Source organism: Microplitis mediator, chromosome 4, assembly GCF_029852145.1.
Source record: "Microplitis mediator isolate UGA2020A chromosome 4, iyMicMedi2.1, whole genome shotgun sequence".
NCBI classification, from domain to species: domain Eukaryota; kingdom Metazoa; phylum Arthropoda; class Insecta; order Hymenoptera; family Braconidae; genus Microplitis; species Microplitis mediator.
The window spans coordinates 13,349,652-13,372,867 of NC_079972.1; the positions used below are offsets into that span (position 1 = coordinate 13,349,652).

Consider the following 23,216-nt stretch of genomic DNA (forward strand, 5'->3'; position numbering starts at 1 on the left):
TAAACGTTACTGAAAAGAGCCAACGTCTAATAATTTTCGAATTTTTTTAAAAACGATAAATTTGAAAAAAATAATATTTTTAAAAAATGCACCCATAGTTTGTTCGATTTTCTAAATGTGCATAATTTTAGTTGTTTTTTTTTTTTTAATTTAATTGTTGAAAAAAAAACTATAAAATTGTTAATTATCTGCTACCTCCGGACCATTTTCTTAACCAATTGTTTAAAAATAACAAAAATTATCACCAATTGAAGTTACAAAATCGATTAAATTTGTATTATTTTATTTACACATTCGTAATGCGCAACAACGGAAGTGACATCTCGTAGCTCGTGCTGCTGTCTGTCAGCCGCAAAAATTACTACTTTCTTTATTCCCAATCCTCAATAAAAAAAAAAAAAAAATCCACATAATTAAACACTTGCCCTCATACTTATCAAGTACCTCAAGTAATCTAATGACATGACAAGAGTGATAATCTGATCCCAAATCAAAGTAATTAATTTTAATTGAAGTATGAAAGCATGTTTATTGAATAACAATAAAATAGTAAGTAATTTGACTAAAATAAATAGATGCCGCGATAGTTGGTGTTGCCATCTTAAAAAGAATAAATATTGCAACGTCGCAATTTAGCGTCTGAGTGAGTAGAAGTAACCAAGATGTCTGAAAATTGGGTAGAACAAGTTAGCGTACCCATTGACTGTCATTACAACTTGTAATTTATTTAAATCCACATTTACTCATCAGTAATTCCTGTACGTGTCTAATTAAATTTATTAATAATAATAATTAACATATATGTTGTTAACAAAAAGTTATAGATCTCTAGTGGTTGTGTACTTTATTATATTTTATTATTTTTTTAGTCACTCGTTTTTTAATTTCAAGTTAAATAATTAAAAATATAACAAACGATTATTCAAATCCATTTATCTGAGCATTTTTTACCGCGGATTTTAATTACAGTTTCTATTTTATCCAGTTGTTTATTTATTATCAGGTTGCTTTGAGTTCATATACGTGATACTTGTTTGAGTATCAAAGCCTAGACCACCATCTCTGAAATAAATTATATAAATTTTAAAAAATATTATTTTTTAAAATCTACACAACAATGCCGCTCATTAGTTGTTTTAATATAAATCATTTATTATTTTTTAATTGTTTATATAAATATTGTTGAGATAATATATATGTTTTATATTTCAGTTTATATCAATAGCCAACAGAGCCAAGCAACAATTTATTCATCTTCACCGGATTTTAATAATATTTATTTATGATACTTAAATGTAGTAAGTAATCGTTAAACTTTTTTTTAAATTTTTAAATAAATTTAAAAAATTTAATTTATATTCAATTTATTTATAGTACGAGAAAATAATTATGAGTAATTAGTAGAAGCTAATTTTAAAAAATAAAAAAATGTCAAGTGATAGTGACCATATACGGAAACCATGTAAACGGATCCGCTGTCTTATATCTGACAGCAGTGAGAGCAGCAGTGATGAGTCTGTCATTGCTAGGATCCGCCGTAAACGCCGGACTCACATGGTTCGTTTACGATATTTAAATAAATATATATAAGTTGTTGACGAATATTTTTCTGACGTTTGTTTATATAATTTCAGAAGGTAGTTAGCGACGATGACAGCAGCGACGAGGATGTTATCAACCCGAAAGGAAAAAGAAATAGGAATAAGGTAACAATATAAAATAATAATGGATGTTTGAGTATGATTTATAATTACGTAGATATATATAAATGTATGTGTGGTTCTTTTGCAGGCATTAGAATCTGACAGTGATAGCTACAGTAGCTACAGTAGTGGAAGTAATTATTCACGTGGATTGACGAGCCCCGAGTGGGAATCAGACTGGGAGAGTAGCAGTGGAAATGAGTCAGATGAAGAGATAATTGCTGCCGATTCTCCTCGTCCTAAGAATAAAAAACAGCGGAGGAAAGATGATAAAGCTCAGCCAGAAGTACCGAAGAGTCCTGAGAATGTCGAGTCCGACGAGAGTGACGGTACTGCTGAAAAATGTCCGATTTGTTTATTATCTTTCCGACATCAACAGATAGCCACACCGTCATCTTGCGATCACTGTTTTTGCTTGCTGTGTTTGACGGAATGGAGTAAAAATATCAACACTTGCCCAGTTGATCGCCGGACATTTACGACGATTAATATAAAAACTAAACTTGACGGCCCAGTATGTTTATTGACACTTAATTTTGTTGCTTGATTCTCATTTAATTTAATTTTATATTAATGATTAATACTTTTACTGCAGGTTATAAACAGTATACCCGTTCAGCAGAAAAACGATACTGTCGAACAAGTGCAAGAAGACCCGACGTATTGTGAGGTCTGTCGTCAATCTGATCGTGAAGAACGGCTGCTCTTGTGTGATCGTTGTGATAGTGGGTATCACTTGGAATGTTTGACGCCTCCGATGGATGAAGTTCCTTATGACGAGTGGTACTGCCCCAGCTGTTCTGCTCATGACCCACATGCTAATGAACCGGTAAATTTATGACATTGATTGTATTTATTATTTATAGATTATATGAAAATTATAATAAACAAATTCAAATTATTAAAATATATTGTAGGTCAATAATGTAACAAGTCGATTTAATGAAATGATGGCTACAGTACGAAGTCTTGGTATGACTTACGGAAGAAGAGAAGCGGGATTGGCTTCACAATATGAAACTGCAGCGCTTTTTGGGCTAGTACCGCAACGTCTTGTACCCCGAACACGTCAAACGGAACGTGTGCGTGCTAATATTCGTGCTAATCGCAGTATAAGAACAAATGATGACCGGATAACACCACAGCGCGTATTTGATCCAGATCAACCTTCGACTTCGTCCGGCTTTGATTCCATATCAGAAAACAGCCGCGGCCGCTCACCCAATTCAAGCGCAACTAGAAATTGTCCTCACCACAGCCGACACACTGCCAGTAAATCAAAATCTAAAACTCGCCCCAAAGCAACAAGCAGGAAAAAGAAAACTCCTAAGCGTAAAAAAAATGACTCAGAACCGCTAGTACAGAAAGTTATTATCAAAGAGTATGGTACTGATGGTGAAGAAAAGGAAATAGTGAGTTACGTCAAAGTCAAGAACGGAACAACCCGGAAATGTAAGAAGCGAGCAAGAAAATCCTTCAAGGTACAATTTTCACCGTAATTCAAATCTCTTACCACTTATTATTTGTACCATAATAATATTTAATTAACATTGTCATTCATTACTTTCAATCATTTTAAAATAACAAAACGTTGAGATAAATAAGATATTCTTACTCACACTTGTTTTTAAACTAATTAATCATCAATTTCTTTTATATTCATTTTTTTTTGTTTGAATTATTGTGATTACATTTATAATATTTATTAGACAAAAAAAAAGAAACAAAAATTATACTTATAATTAGCATAAAATTAAATCGAACTTCATAAAATGAATTATTAAACTCAATTATATTTATAAGCGTGATTTAAATTTCATATCTTTAATTGGCCTCTGTAATAATTTAATTGATAAAAAAAAAATGTCATACCGTATTAATATACTTATTGTACTAGTAAATGTATCACAATATCTTTAATAATAGCATCATATTCAATAATAATAATGATTAATAATTTTAAAAAATTGTTCAATAAGTCGAATATATGATTAAAAATAAATTCGACATTAAAGAATGGTTTTTAAATACTTTTTTTCCCAATCCGACAATGACTTGACAAAAAATACTTGGACACTAAGTGTTTTATTAATAATATTTACAATAACTATCATCTTAATTAATATTATAATAGAATCGCTATCGTTAAAGATTTAAATTATTTCAAGTTATTTATTTTATTTTTCTAGAGACGGAAAAATAAATATCATCGCAGAGCTTGCCGGCGAATAGGCAATATTAAATCTGTGAGAAAAAGAGTCGCTATTGCATTAAATATGGCTAAAAAAAAATCAGCTAATCCCATTGGATTAGTATCGTTAAATAATCAAAGCTCCTCAGTACCTCAACGAACTGAGTTAACAAACGCGAGACATCATGCCGGCATACCACAACTTAATTTATTTGGAAATAATTTACCTTTAGATTACTATCCCTTCGGGTAAGCTTTTTAAATATTTAATATCAACAATTGTTTAAATAAATAATATTAAATATATCAAATGGGTTTTAAATGTTATAGGTCGGATGACGAAGTAAATCCATCTGTGAGTGAAGAGGACGGTATTAGTGGCGGTAACGTTGTTAGTGTTAGTCGTCACAGTGCCTCCTCAATAAATGCTATTAGACGCCGGCTCGCGTTAAAGACTCGCGTAAGCCGCGTTCCAACTATTGAATCACAACCGATTACTACAGATCTACTTGCTAATATTATCAGCTGTCAAGAGCTCTGGCATTCCAAGGATACTAAAATAAATCTAAAACCCGATGGCACACTGATACCGGAAAAGAAAAATAACAAAACCGATGTAGTTAGAAATAATAACACGTTGATTAAGGAATTTAATCAACCGCCAAGTAATAATAATAATAATAATAATAGTATTATTGATCCCGTAACCGAAAATACAGGGTCATCAAACATTAACGCTGCAGACATTGTTCAAGCACCGATGTATAATAATTCACGAGGCGGTAATAACTCGGACAATGCTGGTGGTGGTGGATCTTTCAGAGGGAATTATCACAATAGAGGTCATCATGGTCACAATAGAAATGACTACGGTCCTCCGCGGGACTCTTATTCAGGTAACGGGCCACCGATGTACGGAGGACCTGGACCACGTGATAATTTCGGTCACGGTGACTTCCATCAGCCGCCGCCGTTACTCGATTTCGGGCATAATCGACGACAGCCTCATTTACCTGGAATCCACCGTAATCGTAACAATCAACATTTTCGTAATAATCCCGGTCGTGGACGTAATTTTAATATGGATAGAGACAGAGACAGAGGAGGGTTCAGACCGATGGATAATATCCAGCATTCAAATTTTCAACAACCCAATACATTTAATAATAATCCTAATATAAGTAATACTAATACTGCAGTACTACCGAGTAATGTCTCAAATTTATCACTGCAAGATACTCCTGATAATTTAACCTCGGCTAATATCGATGCTGATGTACCAGAAAACACAACATCAGAAAACGCTGGCAGTTCGTCTGTAGTTCCTGATGTCAATTTAACAAATGAGTTGCCAGCTGCTGTTGCTACTGAACAAACTCCCGATGCCGAAGAGTGTGATCTTTATAGTGATATTGAAATGCCAGTTAAATCAAGTGACAATCAAGAGGATAATGATGATGATAAGAAGAAGAAAGACGGGGAGGATGATAACAATGGTGATGGAAATAGTTCTGTGGAAGCTCTTTTACCACCACCAATACCACCCTCAGATTTATTAGACTTTGAGGATAACATGAAGAGTGATAATGAAAGTGATGATAATGATTTAGTTATTGATGATACACCAAAAGATCCTGTTATCACTGACGCTAAAGAAACTAAGACAGACGACATATATGATCCATTTGCTGTTTTAGATAGTGATAGTAATGATAGCAATGCACGTGATGTTAATGTAAAAAATAATAATAATGATGAGCAAGCTGAGAGTAGCACAAATTTAGATTCCAGTGTTAACTCATCTATATTACCACCTTTAGAACCACCGCCTATGCCGCCAGAATTCGCGGCTATCGTTGATATGTCCGGTGATATGAAAGATACTAAAAAAGATTCACTTACTCTACTGGGTACATATTACAACGACGATGACGATGATGATAATCCTAATAACGACGAGGATGATGACGATGAAGCTAAAGGCGACTGTCCTAATTTTTCAATTTACTCATCGGAAACTATGGACGTTGCACGACACGCTGAGCAGGAATTAACACAACAAATAGGCCCTCTTGAACCACCACCCATGCCACCGATAATTCCTGATGATGATGACATCATTGTTGCTGATGTACAGGGATGCGATTTAGCAGACATTCCTGAACCAGTTGATCCTTATATTGAGTCGTTGCAAAAAGAACGACAGACATTGAGTAAAATACCGACTAAAAAATTATCTATCGATTCACGAGGTAAAATAACATTTAAAATCGGTAATAAATCTAAATTGAACAATAAATTGTACAACTTGCAAGATCAGTTCGAAGACACTGTGTCGACTTCTATGGATAAAGACAAAGAGTCGAAAGATAAGGAGCTTAAAGATAAAGAATTGAAAGATAAGGAGGTAAAAGATAAAGAATTGAAGGAAAAAGAGTCGAAGGAAAAAGAGTTGAAGGATAAAGAGTTGAAGGAAAAAGAGTCTAAGGACAAGGAGTTAAAAGATAAAGAATTGAAGGAAAAAGAATTGAATGAAAAAGAAAGTGAATTATTTTTAATGAAAAAAGTTGATGATGAGGAAATACAAAGTGATAATAATGATGATGATGATGATGATGATGATGAAGCTGCTGCTAATCAAACTACCGAGAGTAGTAAAGAAGATAAAGAAGACGAAGAAGAGGAAGAAGAAGAAGTAGAAATGGTAGAAGATGAAGAGGAAGAGTTTGTATTAATGAAATGCGATTCACCTGCGGTAAAATCAAATAAAGAAGAGGACAAGGATGGTGAAAAAATGTCAATTGATGGAAATGAAAAAACGGTAGATAATTCTAGCAGTAAACCCGGCTCAGATATACAAGCATCAGATGCCGCTGAAAATGTAGATGCAGTTGTAATGGAAGAAGAAAATATTTCATTGAGTAAATCAATATCTGATTTAATGGAGGAGCCTGAGGAATTGAAACTACGCAAGGATAATGTTGAAAGTAATCCCGAGGCGAAGAGTAGCGCTGAGAATGAAATTTGGGAATCCGATGGTGCTTATACTCCGTGTAAAGATGAAATGCCTGTGAAGGACAAAAGTGATGCGACTAATGAACCGACTGCAGAAGTATCATTTGATACTGGGTTAGAACCAATCACTCCACCGCCTAAAGACAGATCGACTGATGATTTGGGTGCTCGTTGTCCGACACCAATCGAATACGCGGGTTTAGGCACAGAAGCTATTTCTGAAACGGATGAGCCTATTAATTTTGAAGAGGAATTGTCGCAGTTACAACGTAAAGAGAAAGAAATAGAAGAAGGTGAAGTGACCGACGAGAACAAGGTACCTACTAGTAATTCTAAAAAGCAAGATAAGTCGTCGGATACTGATAACAACACAGACACTCGTAAGAAGAAAAAAAGTAAACGCGATAGGTGTAAAGAGGCCAGTGAAAAGAATAAAGAAAATATATCATCAGATAATCAAGTTGAGTGGAAAAAAATATCTAAAAGTACAAAAGAGCGATCTTATCGCGAGAAAAGTAAAAATTATGAGTCAGGTGATAAGGATAAAAGTAAAGAAAAGAATAAGTATCGTGATAGAAGTAAAGATCGGGCTAAAAAACATAGTAAGGATGACAATGACAAGAAAAAGGTTAAACGAAAGGAATTGCCGCGTTATGATGTGAGAAAAATAGTATCCGAAAAACCTGTCAGACCACGAAAAGATGAGTATGGAAGAGACATACGTGACTTATCATTAAGTTTATCACCAAGTCGCAGTATAGTTCGTGCCAATAGAAGATCACACTCACGTTTAAGTCGTTCCTATTCGCCTAGAATGAATTTGCGTAAAAGTCGATCGTGGTCACGTGGTCATCGTCCACGTTCCCGATCTCAAAATCGATCGTCGCCCTACAAACAATCTCTGTCACGATCACGTAAAAAATCAGTGACACGTGATCGCCGATCTTTGTCGAGAAGACGATCAAGATCCCCGCCAACGAATAGGCGTAACCAGCGAGTGTCACCTGCCCGTCAACATCAGCTTCGGAGAAGTAAGAAAAAACAATCACTTTCACGAAAAAATAGATCAAGAACGAGATCTTGGTCGCGTTCACGATCAAGGTCTCGTGTACGAACACGTTCGAGGTCCCGAGGACGATCACGGTCGCGATCTCGAGTAAGAATGAGATCGAGATCAAAATCTAGGACAAGTTCAAAGTCGCCGTCGAAAACTAGGTCAAGATCACGGGGTGCTAAGAAAAAAGAAAAACTTAAAAAGCAAAAGTCTCCCGCTGCTAGTCATTCACGGCGACGCAAACGATCAAGAAGTCGGAGTAAGACACCGACATCTAAGAAAACACCCAAGTCGCGAAGCAAAAGACGCAATAAACGTGATTCTAACATTGCTCAAGCAAATACATCCCATTCATTTATCACAAGATCAAGATCACGCGAACGTTCTTATTCACATGACAGAAATCACAGCAGAAATTGGAACAAAATCAATGACAAGGATATCGAACACAGTCCCTTTGACATGCGGGGCGATAAAGATCAACAGGTTTCAGGAAACGCCGCTGTGTCATGGAGTGCGCAATGGACACCCTCATGGTCACGATCTCGTTCACGCACACCCATTGCCATAAACAAACAACGGGACGATCATCTCATGCAATCTCACAATTGGTCCCCAACATCGAGCTCGATCGGTGACTTAATAGCCGCGCAGTCACTTAATTTACCACCTTCATCACCACCCTCTCAGTCTTCAATGTTATTGGCTTCTATGAGTAACGCTGCCGGGAATATTAATGGAGCCAATCCATCAGCTCCCACGCAGCTAGACAATATTGTGTCTCCGAAAAACTTAACTGTCATTCTTCGTAATAAAGATGCCAATAAAAATAAAAAGAAGAAAGACAAACGTTCGAAGGAAAAGAAAAAATCACGTGACGTGGATCGTCGCAAAAGTAGTAGTAAGCGTAATCGTACGCCACCACCTTCAAAAGAAGTGTTTGCCAGTGGCGATAATATTTTGGTCAGTGTATGTTTCAATAATGAAAATACTGGCGGACAATCAAATAACATGTCTATGAACTTAACTGACACATTGCCGCTGCTGACAACGGCTAAACGACGACGACGTGAACCCATTCAACCTGACGAACCAATTCAACCGGCTAAAAAACCAAAGAAAGATAAATCTAAGGATAAAAAATCACGTCCATCGCCCAAGGTCAATAAGAGAGACAAAAAAAGAAAATCAAAGGCCGCTGAAATAGCGGCTACTAAAAAACCTGTTGCTGTTATTGATTTAGATCAGTCTCCATTTCGTGAACAGACACTCTCGCCACAGGACGTCATTGTTTTAAGTGACGACGACAATGTTGGTAACAATGATAATAATAACATTAATAACAGCAATAATGGTAACAATGGCAGCAATGAAGAGAGGAATAATATAAATATTATGAACAGCAGTCATGACAATACTATCAATACTAGTAATAATAGTGAGCATAATAACATTTCAAATGATAATAATAATGGTGCAGGTGGTGGTAATAATCAAAATAATGACGTCTATGACGACGACGATGAGGATGATCGTGATCACGACGAAGACAATGGCATGTTTATGTTTGCTAATCAACAGCAAGATGATAACAATCAGCTGGGCAAAGGAGATGACAAGGCAATGCAACAAGAGCATCAGCAAATGAAACTGCTGCAGCAAAAACGTCTTAAACTGTCGGAACACGAGCTATTCATGATTCAGGGACCTAAGACACCACCGGAACCTCAAGTCAAATTTTCAATCAGCAAACAGCAGAGTAACTTGAGGTCTATTATAATGCACCCGCTTTTCAACAGAGATCGTGACGATGAGATGGAAATAGAGGGGCAATTGAACATAAACACTAATGTGTCACGAGGTAAAGAAGGACAGGGAGGACAGAATGAAATATTCGATGAGAATGACAGCGTTGAGATAAATAATAGATTGATGAGTCAAGACCAGGCTGCTGATAAAAGTATGGAGCTTGATCAGGAAGAAATGGGAGATGATAGCAACAAGAAAGGAGACGGTCATCAAGTCGCGGACGATGAAGACGGCGAGCAAGATGACGAAGAGGGCGAGGATGATGAAGAAGATCGGGAGGATGATGAAGAACAAATAAAAGGAGACGGCAAAGGAATGGGCGATGAGGCTAAGAAACAGGGTGACAAGGAAAAGAGGATGGATGATGAGTCGGATCGTGATAAGGCCGACAAGAAAGCATCCAAGAGTGATAGCAAAAATTCCGAGGTTATAGATTTGTGTAAAATAGGTCCAAATACGCCACCTGAACCGCCAAATTCACCTCTGACTTCACCCGATGTCTATGATCCATTTGACCCAACTAAATCTAGATCACCTACACCCAGCGTAATTGAGGAGCCTCATTTACCCAGTGATCAGAAGCACGCTAACAAAGGTTCTGATTTGAATACAAACAGTGAGAAACAAGAGGGCGATAAACCAAAGGTGATATCTATGGTGACGATAAAACGCGCATTGTCGCCAGAAAAAGCCGCTGCTTCACCAGCTAAAGTTCTCGACACGAGGATAGAAGCTAACATGGCGATCGATCTCTTAAATCAGAATTCAGCTTCAGCTGCTAATATCAGTTGTTTCACAACGATAAATCCTGTTCTGGCAACAGTAGCCGCGGCAGTTCAACGCAGTGGTATGTTTAATTTAAATAATCCATCTGCTGGTTACGGAATCACTGCGCAAAGAAATACTGCCGGTCATATAAATCGGCTGTCACCTAGCAGTCAATTGAAGCAGCAGCGAGCCAATGAACGAGTACCTCAGTTATCAAACTTATTTGGTAATTCTGTAAAGAACATGACTGCTAATTCGCGGCTAAACAAATCCTCAACAACAATGGATACCAGAAATAGCAGTTCCATGTTGACAAATAATGGCGGTGATGTGGAAGCAAATGACGCTACTATTGACACATCATCACCCTATTCACCCGGATCGAGTTTAAGCGACGGTATTTTTGATCCACCTAGTCCTGCTAGAAATCATCACAGCCCACCACGATTACAACTACCATCCCTTAGTAATTTATCTAATATAAATAAAAACACTAGTAGTAATAATACTTCAGCATCGAAAAATAATAGAAGTATGACGGATAAAAAAGATATTTTTGATTCATTGTTTGACTCATCGCCTATAGTTAAATTAAATTCAAACAAGCTACGCAATATCAATAAAAAGTCCCCGGATAAAAGAAAAAAAATGGGAAACTCAAAAATTGGCGTACGCATGGATGAAAATCAGCTGCAGATACTTGATGATTTACCGAGTTCAGCGGTTGAAATGCAAGTTAAAGACAAATTTTTGAAGAAACTTAACCGACAGGAACGCGTCGTTGAAGAAGTTAAATTAGTACTGAAACCACATTATACTAAAAAACATATTAACAAGGACGAATATAAGGATATTATGAGGAAAGCTGTGCCCAAGGTAATTTACAAGTCATCAGTAATTATCAATATAATTAACAACGAGTAATAAATTTATATATTCTTTTTTTTAGATATGCCACAATAAGTCTGGAGAAATTAATCCGAAAAAAATTGCTCACTTGGTAGAGGCTTATGTTAAAAGGTGTCGAAATAATAAACGTAAATCAATACCTGAAATAGTTACAAAGCCATCAGCAACAATGACAGCTGCAGCGACAAATAAAAATTTACGATTGACGTAAGTTTATTATTAATAATCCCGTAAAGTTTCCATCGCGTGTAATGTTAATAATATATTTATTTCTAAACAATATATATATATATATGTAACATTGTTTTAGCAGTGAAGGATATTCTTAGACAGTACTCCCCCTCCCATTTTTTAAAAACATTCAATGGCTTTCAACTGTCATAACTGTATTGAAATTTTATTAATTATTAAAAAAAATTTAAGCATTAATTTGCAGAAGTACTCTCAGTTATTAATTAGGAGTCGAACGAACTTTGGTAAATAAATTTTCACATAAAAAATTTGACGTTTCGAATTTTAATATTGACATAAAGAATTTACTGAAATATATTTTCTGAGTTATGATCCTGAAGTTCGTAGACAATTAAAAATTTTCGGATTTTTTTTTTAACAAATCCATTTCAAAAAAATGGAAACTAAAAATATGCATATGTAGAAAATTTTAAAAACTACAGGTGCAATTTTTTCAAATTGTTTTTTTTTTCGAATTTTCCGTCTAAAAGAAAATCCAAATAAAGCACAACCTCTCCGCTTCGCTTCCGAGGCGTGCAAAATTATTAGACGTCGGCTAACTTCAGTATCATTTCTAAATTTCGTAAAATTTCTAATTGATAACAGCAGTAATAAAATTCGGGAGATCGATCCAACAGATGGATTGAAAGAAAGATTCCTTTTGGAAGTCGAACAGAACTACCGTGTTTTGGACATCAGAAATCGTAACTACCCTCGCAGATTTGAATCATGGTGGAAACACGGTGGGTTTGTTCCATTTTACCATTGTGATTACGCGATGTATCCAACGTGGAACCACGGTGGTGAAATAGCATAAAGCCACCGCGTAATCACAATGGATATACTGTGTATACCCGGTGGTGAAATAGAACAAACCCACCGTGTAACCACAGTGGATCCACGGTGTTTACACTTCCACGGTGTTTCCACCGTGATTCAAATCTGCGAGGGTACGATGTCTTTTTTTCAATAAATGCTTTAATTTCTTCTCAATTAATTAATAAAATTGTAATACAGTTATGACAGTTCAGTCATTGAATATTTTTAAAAAGTGTGGGGGAGTTGGTATCGTCTCAGGATGCCTCTAACGAGAGAAACTTGTGATGAAAAAAATAAAATGAAATAAAATATGATATTTGTTACAGAAAAACAGCTTGGAGTTGATCAACAGTTGTAAACATTAATTAATAAAATGGTTTGTCAAGCGAGTTTACACGACTCGATAACTATAAAAAAATGTATATCAAACAGAGGACAATTATTGATGATATTAATTGTCAGCGGAGGAGCAATCGTTTTAATTCTATGTAAATACTTAATTAATTCATTGTATTAAAGCGCAATATTTGTATTTATCTTTAAATATAGCCTGTAATACGCCACTGTTTAACACTAAATATCCGTATTATTGCTACATTTTATTATGTAGAATAAAAAAATGAAAATCTTATATTATATAGTTATTAATTAGTATTTATCGTAAAGTTATGAGGTGAATAAACAGTAAAAAAATAAATAACAATTGGAATAGTTAAAAAAATTATTGATATTTTACCACTATCGTTAAATAAAATTTTTTATTATTTAACTTGTAGTCCAGTATTATTGTTTCATAAACTTAATGCTCATACGTAATTATTTTTTTTATTTATAAATGAATGTCTATTATATAATTGAATGTCATTTTGTAACAATTATAACTATTATTTTTTTTTTAAGATATTTATGTTTGTCTGAGTTAATTAATTAATTAATATAAGATACTTTTTTTTATCAATAATTCATTAAAACGACATTAATGTGTTTTATTATGTTAAGTACGTACAAGTATGTTACGTACTAGGTAATTTAAAATAAACTATTGCATTACATTTTATTTTTATTCACCATATATTTACTTTATTATTATTTTTTCGTAGTAAAATATATTTTAATTGTTGATATTCATTATTTTCTGTGAAAATTGTAAAAATAATTTAGTTTTTAAATTTTGACATTTCATTGGCGCGGTTTTTTTTTTGCTGCAATTAATTTGTTATTTATTTGTTATTTTCCCGCCCATGGATGATGTAGAAATAATTTAAGGCCGATCGATCCTCGAAAAAAAAAATTTGATGCTGGGTTGACCTCTCAGAAGGCCACTTTTGTGTTATGAGCTGCTGTGAGATGCTGTAGTGGATCTGGGGGTTCGTAAAAATTTTTTTTTATCATGAATTGCATTCATTTTATTTATTTTCGTGTCCACGGATGATCTAGAATTCATTTCCACACAATTGATCCTCGAAATAAAAAGTTGATGCTGTCATGTCTGTGGGTCTATCTTTTCTATAGGATTTCTATAGGATTTCTATGGGATTTCTCTGACAATCCTAGAGAATTCCCATAGAAAAGAAAGTTTTTTTTACAACGCCGAGTTTAGGGTCTATCTTTTCTATAGGATTTCTATAGGATATTTCTAAAGGAATAGAAATCCCATAGAAATACCATACATATTTTTTTTCCCTGAATATCCGATTTATGGTATTTCTCTGGAATAGAAATCCCATAGAAATACCATAGAAATACCATACATATTTTTTCTCTGAATATCCGATTTATGGTATTTCTCTGGAATAGAAATCCCATAGAAATCCCATAGAAATACCATATATATTTTTTCTCTGAATATCCGATTTATGGTATTTCTCTGGAATAGAAATCCCATAGAAATCCCATATAGAAATACCATACATATTTTTTCTCTGAATATCCGATTTATGGTATTTCTCTGGAATAGAAATCCCATAGAAATCCCATAGAAATACCATACATATTTTTTCTCTGAATATCCGATTTATGGTATTCCTCTGGAATAGAAATCCCAAAATTAAAATTAATAATCTAAAATTTATTACTAATAGTCCAGTCGAGTTAAGGATTTGTGCTGGTGATAATTCCTGGCCGACTAATTTTTTCACAGAATGATTCAGAATATGCTAAAACTACGACAACCGAAAAAATCTACAAAAAAAGTGCGTCGCAAATATGTTTTTTTATAATAAAATGGTCAAAATTCCGGTTTAACGCAAATATCTAACAAACTATAGCACATGGATAAAAAAACCCTTTATAAAACTTGAAGAAAAAAAAATAATGAATAAAATGAGCCCTCATTTACGTTCCTACGAGCTGGAATTTGTAAATTATTTAAATGTTAATTAATTTTCTCGTCAACTCGATGTTATTTTTTATCCATCAGCTGGGCCGACGCCGAAACTTCCCGAAGTGTGACGATGTATGACGAAGCTGCTCGCGCGCTCGTTCGGGACATTTAAAATTCGAAAAATTACTTTTTATTTTCAAGCTGAAAGTCATTAATATTTTATTTAACGAAAAAATTAAATATTAATTAAATTAAATAAATAAATTAATTAAATAAATTAATTAAATTAAATAAATATTATTATTTATTATATTTACCATTATTATTAATACTAATATTATTATTATTTTTATCATTATAATTATTATTATCGTTATTTTGATTATTATTTTCATTCCAGTTGATGGTCAGCTATATATAAGAGCTATATATAAGAGAGTTTTGTAAAAAAATAAATAAATACTTGCAATGAAAATATATTAAAATTTTTTTATTAATAATTTTAAGAAATTTGAAAAATTAGGCAATCGATTGTAACAAAAAATAAAATAAATTACGGAAAAGAACATATTTTAAATTTTTAATATTGTTTGAAAACATTAAAGCTAAGAATTGAACCATTTAATTATTTTTAATAGGAATAAAAATTTAATTAATATTTAATTTTTTCGTTAAATAAAATATTAATGACTTTCAGCTTGAAAATAAAAAGTAATTTTTCGAATTTTAAATGTCCCGAACGAGCGCGCGAGCAGCTTCGTCATACATCGTCACACTTCGGGAAGTTTCGGCGTCGGCCCAGCTGATGGATAAAAAATAACATCGAGTTGACGAGAAAATTAATTAACATTTAAATAATTTACAAATTCCAGCTCGTAGGAACGTAAATGAGGGCTCATTTTATTCATTATTTTTTTTTCTTCAAGTTTTATAAAGGGTTTTTTTATCCATGTGCTATAGTTTGTTAGATATTTGCGTTAAACCGGAATTTTGACCATTTTGTTATAAAAAAACATATTTGCGACGCACTTTTTTTGTAGATTTTTTCGGTTGTCGTAGTTTTAGCATATTCTGAATCATTCTGTGGAAAAATTAGTCGGCCAGGAATTATCACCAGCAAGAGTTACTTTTTGGACCTAACTCGACTGGACTATAAATAAAAGTACAATGAGAGGATTATGTTTTAATATTTATTTATCTCTTTTACAGTTTTTGAAATTTGTCAAAAAATTTTTAATTATCAATTAATTAAAATGTTTGAACAGATAAATATTTAAAAATTAATTGCGTTAAAAAATAATTTAAAAAAAAAAAAATCAAATTCGAGTGCGGATTTGAACACGCAACTCTGAGCGGGTACGTAATGACGCATGGTGGGAGTAACATTTCTCCTCCGCTTGTCTACAGCGCTCGGTTTCTCTCGGCTTCATTCGGTTTCCCGACACACCGATAGACAAAGTTGCGTGTGTGCACCGCACGCGAGGCGCTCTGGAAGGAGTAGAAATATCCCACGTTCTGGCGGCACTGCTATCAGCAGGGTATCAATAACAATAAATCAATTTCCAATGATAAAATGAATAACCCCGTAACCATCGTATGATAAAATTGCAAATGCCTTTGTCTGCATCTATAAATCGTTTGATAATGCTGCCACCCAGGTGTGTATGTACATAATGTAGGTCTTTGCACAAGCAGAATTCGCATCATGGATCACGGTCTGTCGGTCGTGAACTTTCGGAATTATAAACCCGAGCTCTGACAGCTCGTGCGCCACATCTGCGCAACCCAGAGCTATAGTCTATAGGAGGTATTTACTGGTATCATGAAGAATAGATAACAGGAGACCGAACGGTATAGGCGATTCGTCCGTTTCTACGTCCTCAAAAAAGTGTAGAGATCATAGTTCTTATTTTCGCCACTAGCAGCAGTCCGAACTCCAACGTACTGAATTATTATTATTATTTTAGATTGAAACTGATAGTTGATAATTTCTGCCATTGTTCAATTTGTGATATAAAAATTGTTTTTTTTTATAAACAATTAAAATAATGGGACGGTGTTGTGTAGTAAATGGTTGTTTAAGTGGTCGTAAAGTGCAAGAAGACAAAAATATTTTACATTTACGAAAACATCGCTTATTCAAAGTGCCAAAGGTAAGTAACCTCAAAAAAAAATTACGCCAATTTATTTTCAATTATTTTGTTAATCATTTTTTTCTCAAAAAAAGAAGCCAGACTTACTGGAAAAATGGAGCACAGCAATTGGCCAAGAGTTGAAATCAACAAACTGTGTTTGTGAATTACATTTTAAAAAAACTGATATTATTAAGTTAGATAGCACAACGTTACCAGATGGAAATGTTTTTGTATCTGACAGGTGCAGAGCTACAATAAAACCAGGTGCAATACCTCACTTAAATGTAAATCAATGTTATGATAGTGGCTGCGATAATGATAATTTATCAGTTATCAATTCTATGGACATTGTTGATGACGAAGTCAACGTTGATGTCCTTCAAGAAAATAATTCCTTATTAATACAGCCTGTTGTCAATAATTTAGAAAATGTAAACGCTATAAAACATGCTGATCTTTTTTGGCAAGATTATATTTTAACTACTTCTATCGTAGATGATCCTATATTATTGAATAATGTTGTTGATAATGAAAATAGGAGTAATATAAACAATAATGGCATGAGTAGTGTTCATTACCCAAGTGATAATTCTGTATCAAACAGTGAAAGTGTTTTATTAATTTCTGGAAATTGTAATGTAGAACTTAAAAATAATAATGATCAGCAGTTATCTGTACATGATATTTATAATGCATTAGAAGTGAAACCTTTACCAAGGAATTGGAGTTGGACGTTTGATCATAACCAAACTATAATACTATCGTATTTAGATTCAACTTGTTTCAAACTTAAATGTCATCTAAAAATAAAAAACGATTTAACAGTTACAGTAAGTTATTTCAATTTATTATTAGAAAGTTTTAAAACAGCCGTATTATTTTACTAACTTTTATATTTTATTTTCTAGATTGTAAATGCGTGTACAGACGTATGTATCGATTTATCTGAAGAAATTCCACAAATCGAAACTGTTTGGGAAATTTTAAATAAAGCTGAAAATTATTATTTTTGCAGTGGAACCGGATATAATGAAAACAAGTAATCTTATTTGTTGTTTAATAAATTTTTATTTAATGGATTCATTATGAAATACAGCCAAATTTTGAAGCCATTAAATAAAAAATTTTTTTAATTTTAAGAGTTTCATCTGGTTGTAAAGGTATTCTGTCATCTGATGAATATAAGAAAAAAATGCCACTATACCGATGCATTGCTTGTCGACAAGCAAGACAAAATATACAAAACCGGAATAATAAACAAAGTAAAGATTTTAAGGGATTATATAATAGTAAAAAGATTGAATTGGTTTTAGAGAAAAAAAAAATAAGACGTCTCAGTGAAAAGGTATATCAATTGTTTGTATTTGTCTCATTAATATTATGTTGAAATGTTAATTTCCAAGAAATAGATGTTTTTTATCTGATAACATCTTAGAACTAAAATTTTATGACTATTGATTTCGCAGTGGTTAAATTCTTCTATTGATAATTACTGTTGGCTTAATTGTTTTTTTATAAATCATAAATAAAAACTTTAGAGTCTTAAGAAATTTGTATGAATAATTTTAAGTAATTTAACATGTAAATCTGACATTGCTATAATATCTATATCAGGATTTAAATGCTTTGTTATCATCAAAAAATTTTAACATTAATAATTTTCCTTTTATTACAATCTTTTGTGTCTCACTCTTGCACTCTAGCAATCATATAATTCTTTAGTTGTCGTTGTCTTTAAATTGTTTTCAGGTTTTTATATACATCTATCTAATGTTTTTCTTAAACAAAGTACAAAACACTGCAACTTCATTATACATGTTATTGGTAATCATTTCGTAAAAAGTACACATTATAGAAGATTCAATATTTATCCGAAATGTCGATTTTAAACTCAATATATTGTCGCAAACATAAATTAAGTTTAATGTTCAACGAAAAATAAGTCGCATATTTCAGCTTTTTCAGTTAATTCGATCATGCTCGCTAATTTTTTTTATCATTGATATTTTTTAATAATATTGTTATTGATAAAAATTTGAGCATTATTCTAGTTTTATAATTCGTTAATATTTGGTTGTTAAGATACTTGACTTTCCTTAATTTAGAATGAAACTTTAAAAAGTAATCTTTTGAAAATGAAAGACGATTGTGCCGCTTTAGAAGAAACAACATTATTAAAAAAAATTTCGGATTTACCACCTCTACAGCAAGAAGCTGTGCGTACTTGTTTCAATGCGGCGAAAGCGACTAACGCTAAACAGCGCCGATATTCGACTGAGTGGGTATACGAATGTCTCTTAATGCGAATTAAAGGCAGTGCATTATATGATCAGATTCGAAAAAAAGAAATTCTTCCGCTTCCTTGTAAAGACACTTTGAATCGGTATATTCAAAAACTAGATAGCGCGTTCGGTTTCCCTAAAGCCGTCTTCGACACACTAAAACTTAAAGGTTCACGTATGGAAGAGTATCAAAAACGGGGTATTATAGCCATCACATTACACAAAATTCATGCGGGATTGTATCTAACAAATACCTTCAGCATTTTGTTTCAAGTATTACTAATCACAGTTTGATAATTGCTTTATAGCCATTTCATCAACAAAGTTGGAGTTTACTATTAAAAAAACAATATTTCCTGAAGTATCACACGTCTCCTTTTCTTCACTTTCCTGTGCTTTACTTAATCAATGTATACTTTCTCTTGCTGATGTTTCTTTATATAATCTGAAAATATTTTTTTATTCATACTAAAGCTTACATTAACTCATATATGATATATATTTTGATTTAAAAGCTTGTAAACTTACACGAAATCTATATAACTTATGAGTCAGTAAACGGTAGAAACTTCTTCTCATTCGAAAATTGCTTATCAAAATCTGCAATAAATGGGCGCTTGGATTGCTCTAGTGTTTGGATTTGTTATGTATTAACCAAATATTTTTTTCTCAGGATCTTTGCTACTTGATGAAATTGGTTTGAGTGAAGGGATTGCATTAAATCGCAAAACATTAAAATTAGATGGTTTTGTGAATTTAGGAGATTATACTCCAGATCATCTTAAAAGCACCCCAGCTGACCATGCACTAGTGTTTATGTTCCAACCTTTTCAAGGTCACTGGGTCCAAGTAGTCGGGCAATTTTTTAGCAAAAATGCTGTGACTGGTGATATTCTGCACAAATTGATTATTGAGTGTGTGATATTGCTCGAAAAAGCTGGTTATTATGTTGATGCGATTATTTGTGACGGAGCCCAATGGAATCGTGGTGCGTGGAAATTATTTGGAATATCTGATGGTCAATGTAGTTGTGAGCATCCTTATGATTTTGGACGCCGGCTTTGGTTTATTTCTGATTTTCCACATTTACTGAAGTGTCTTCGAAATAAAATTTTGGAAAAATTACAATTTTGGGTAGGATATCTACCCTCGCATTTTTGAATCACGGTGGAAACACGGTGGGTTTGTTCCATTTTACCACTGTGATTACGCGGTGGATACATCGTGGAACCACGGTGGTGAAATAGCAAAAAACCACCGTGGAATCACGGTGAATGCACCGCGTAATCACAGTGGGAACACCGTGTATACACAGTGGTCAACCCACCGTGGAATCACGGTGGATACACCGCGTTATCACAGTGGATACACTGTGTATACCTGGTGGTGAAATGGAACAAACCCACCGTGTAACCACGGTGGATCCACGGTGTTTACACTTCCACGGTGTTTCCACCGTGATTCAAATCTGCGAGGGTACTTATTTGACAAAAATTATTTTACTAGAATGCTATAATTAAAAAACGTATGAATTTTGGTTGTAGACTCCAGATGGTATAGTCAAGAAATCTCATTGGATTGCATTATTAAAATACGAAGGACATTTAAATATGAATTTGAGGATGGCTCACAATTTATCAATGCATAATGTCAATCCACAAGGCTTCGCAAAAATGAATGTACCTCTTGCTATCGAGGTAAAAATTCTTAATATTAAAATTATCTATATTATTGACGGTTACGCTCAGGTTAATTTTATTATGCTGCTAAAAGTAAAGTTTTATATTTATAAGAATATTTTTTGGATTTAGTTATTTTCTAAAAAAGTTCGAGCAGCTATGGAAACGCTTAAAAATGAACCAAATTGCCCGGAGTTGGAAGATAGCGACGCAACTATTGCGTTTATCACTAAAGTCGGGAATCTGATTAAAGCAATGATGTCAAGGACACCCATGGATGCTTTGAGACCTGATGATGAGAATCTGTCTAAAAAGGTATATATTTGCCCTCACCGAAATAAACAATCGCTGACTGCTAACGAAAAAATGCTGGAATAACAATTAACTAATAATTTAAACCGTGAAATTATACGTTTTTTTTTTGCTAATTTCATAATACATGAACATAATTATTGAGTAATTGATATTATTTTTTTTATTTTGTAGGCAATCGTTGAATTTATAAATTATTTACGTACATGGCAGTCAAAAGCAACAGAAGAAAAAGAAAAACAGAAATTGAAAGTAAAAAATGAAAAAGTAAAGAAAAGAAAAAGTAAAACAACAAATGATTTCGATGATATGAATTCCGATGATTTTTTTTTTGCAATTACCGCCAGTACTTTGTCAGGACTTTTAATCTCATTACAGTCGACTTTAGAATTATTAGATTTTCTACATGACAAATGCGGTTACAGTTATTTAATGACAGCTCGTGTGACGCAGGATATGTTAGAGGTATATATAAAAATCATAACAAATTATAAGACTAATTTTCAATTTAAATAAACGTATGAAGTTTTTAATATTGACACTTCTTTGATAGAAGTTTTTTGGGATAATCCGTAGTGCGTGCGGTAGTAATGACCATCCAGACCCCATTCTATTCGGACAAGTATTGCGCTTACTTTGTTCTTATTCTTTGGCAACTCCGCCTAAAGGATCTAATGTCACCGCTGGTGAACTACTTGAGTCATTAATCCAAACAAAAGAATCTTTAGCTGCTGCTGTTGCTCCTAAAAAAGATTGGTTGCAAAAAATTGACGAAATAATTGAAAACGGTTGCTCTGACGAGATATGCGCTGCTGAAAATGAAACTGAAAGTTCAGGTTACGTTGATAGTGTCACTGATAATGATTGTTCTATGAATTATGACCACTTATTCATTGATGATGACGATGATGATGATGATAATAATGATGATAATGATGATGATGATGATGAAGAAACAGAAAAAGATGCAAAAAAAAAAGAAATTGAACATGAACATTTACCAGATCCTCGATTGCAACACGATTATGATGTAGCTTATAGCAGCGAGTATGTAATTTCTTACATTGCTGGATATATAGCTAGGAAAATGAATAGATTCTCCAAATGTTTTGATTGTGTTCAATGTATGCAATCAAATAACCCAAGTGAGCGCGATAAATATATCAAAATTATGAGTGACGGCTACTTGATTTATCCTAGTGAAAATCTATTTGTTCTCATAGAACATTTAGAGAGAATAGTATTGACCACCGTTGGTACTAAGACCATTACTATTGATACTATGTATCAAATTGCTAATGATCTTTCTAAATCAGAAATTCCTGCTTTAGTAGGATGTGATGAACATAAAAAAAAATTAACTAGGACCATTATTAATAATTTTTTGATTATGCGTGGACACTTTTTGGCAAAATCCTATAATAACAGAAATTGTGAAAAAAAAATGAAAACCAAAAGAAATCGAAAAAATGCCAAATTACTCTAGCTCAATAAATTTTTACTGTTTTTATTAATTTTATTCATAATTCATAAATTTGTAATTGTTTTAAAATATTAAAATTAAAATTATGTTTTTTATATGTGACTTGACTCTGTATGAATCATTTAAGTTTTGTTTCAAATTAAATAATACAAACAATTATGATTTTTTTATTTTTGTTACTAATTTCTTTTTAGTAAAATTTAAAACCGATGTAATTTAAATGAACTATAAGTAATTAGTTTTGATTAATCATTATTTTTATATATATTCAGCATACTCTTATCAAATATGAGAGATTATAATTTAACTGTAATTACTAATTTTTTACTGATACTTTAAATAACTGATTTAGTTGATCGATTATTTATTTATTACAGATAGTTTAACTTATTTATTTTGAATTTCATAAATTATAGAGTTTAGGTTTTGATGTAATACTTAGGTGGGAGCCCAATGCCATACTCTATAATCTAGCAATCTACTTTTTTATTTCTTAATAAATT

The 23,216-nt window shown here is 33.0% G+C and overlaps 2 protein-coding genes across 5 annotated transcripts; both read left to right on the forward strand.

Annotated features, from left to right (window-relative positions):
• The first annotated feature begins 418 nt into the window (after positions 1-418).
• On the forward strand, positions 419-13,293 carry LOC130666806 (uncharacterized). Of its 2 annotated transcripts, none has more exons than XM_057468081.1 (11): positions 419-549; positions 1,213-1,298; positions 1,375-1,557; positions 1,635-1,706; positions 1,792-2,217; positions 2,299-2,532; positions 2,621-3,184; positions 3,893-4,143; positions 4,225-11,416; positions 11,490-11,656; positions 12,826-13,293. In XM_057468081.1, the coding sequence occupies exons 3-11, from the start codon at positions 1,429-1,431 to the stop codon at positions 12,842-12,844; spliced, it is 9,054 nt and encodes a 3,017-aa protein (XP_057324064.1). In that variant the 5' UTR covers positions 419-549; positions 1,213-1,298; positions 1,375-1,428; the 3' UTR covers positions 12,845-13,293. The 2 variants fall into 2 exon arrangements, with proteins under 2 accessions (XP_057324064.1, XP_057324063.1); XM_057468080.1 differs by lacking the exon at positions 419-549 and adding an exon at positions 625-758.
• A 3,440-nt stretch (positions 13,294-16,733) lies between these two features.
• Positions 16,734-22,875, forward strand: LOC130666811 (uncharacterized). Of its 3 annotated transcripts, XM_057468092.1 has the most exons (9): positions 16,911-16,975; positions 17,050-17,112; positions 17,199-17,787; positions 17,866-17,996; positions 18,098-18,302; positions 20,784-20,936; positions 21,051-21,233; positions 21,405-21,695; positions 21,784-22,873. In XM_057468092.1, exons 3-9 carry the CDS (start codon positions 17,299-17,301, stop codon positions 22,714-22,716), a joined length of 2,385 nt encoding a protein of 794 aa, XP_057324075.1. In that variant the 5' UTR covers positions 16,911-16,975; positions 17,050-17,112; positions 17,199-17,298; the 3' UTR covers positions 22,717-22,873. The 3 variants fall into 3 exon arrangements, with proteins under 3 accessions (XP_057324073.1, XP_057324072.1, XP_057324075.1); XM_057468090.1 differs by having other exon boundaries at positions 16,734-16,975; positions 17,050-17,787; positions 21,787-22,875; XM_057468089.1 differs by having other exon boundaries at positions 16,742-16,975; positions 17,050-17,787; positions 21,784-22,874.
• The last annotated feature ends 341 nt before the right edge of the window (positions 22,876-23,216 follow it).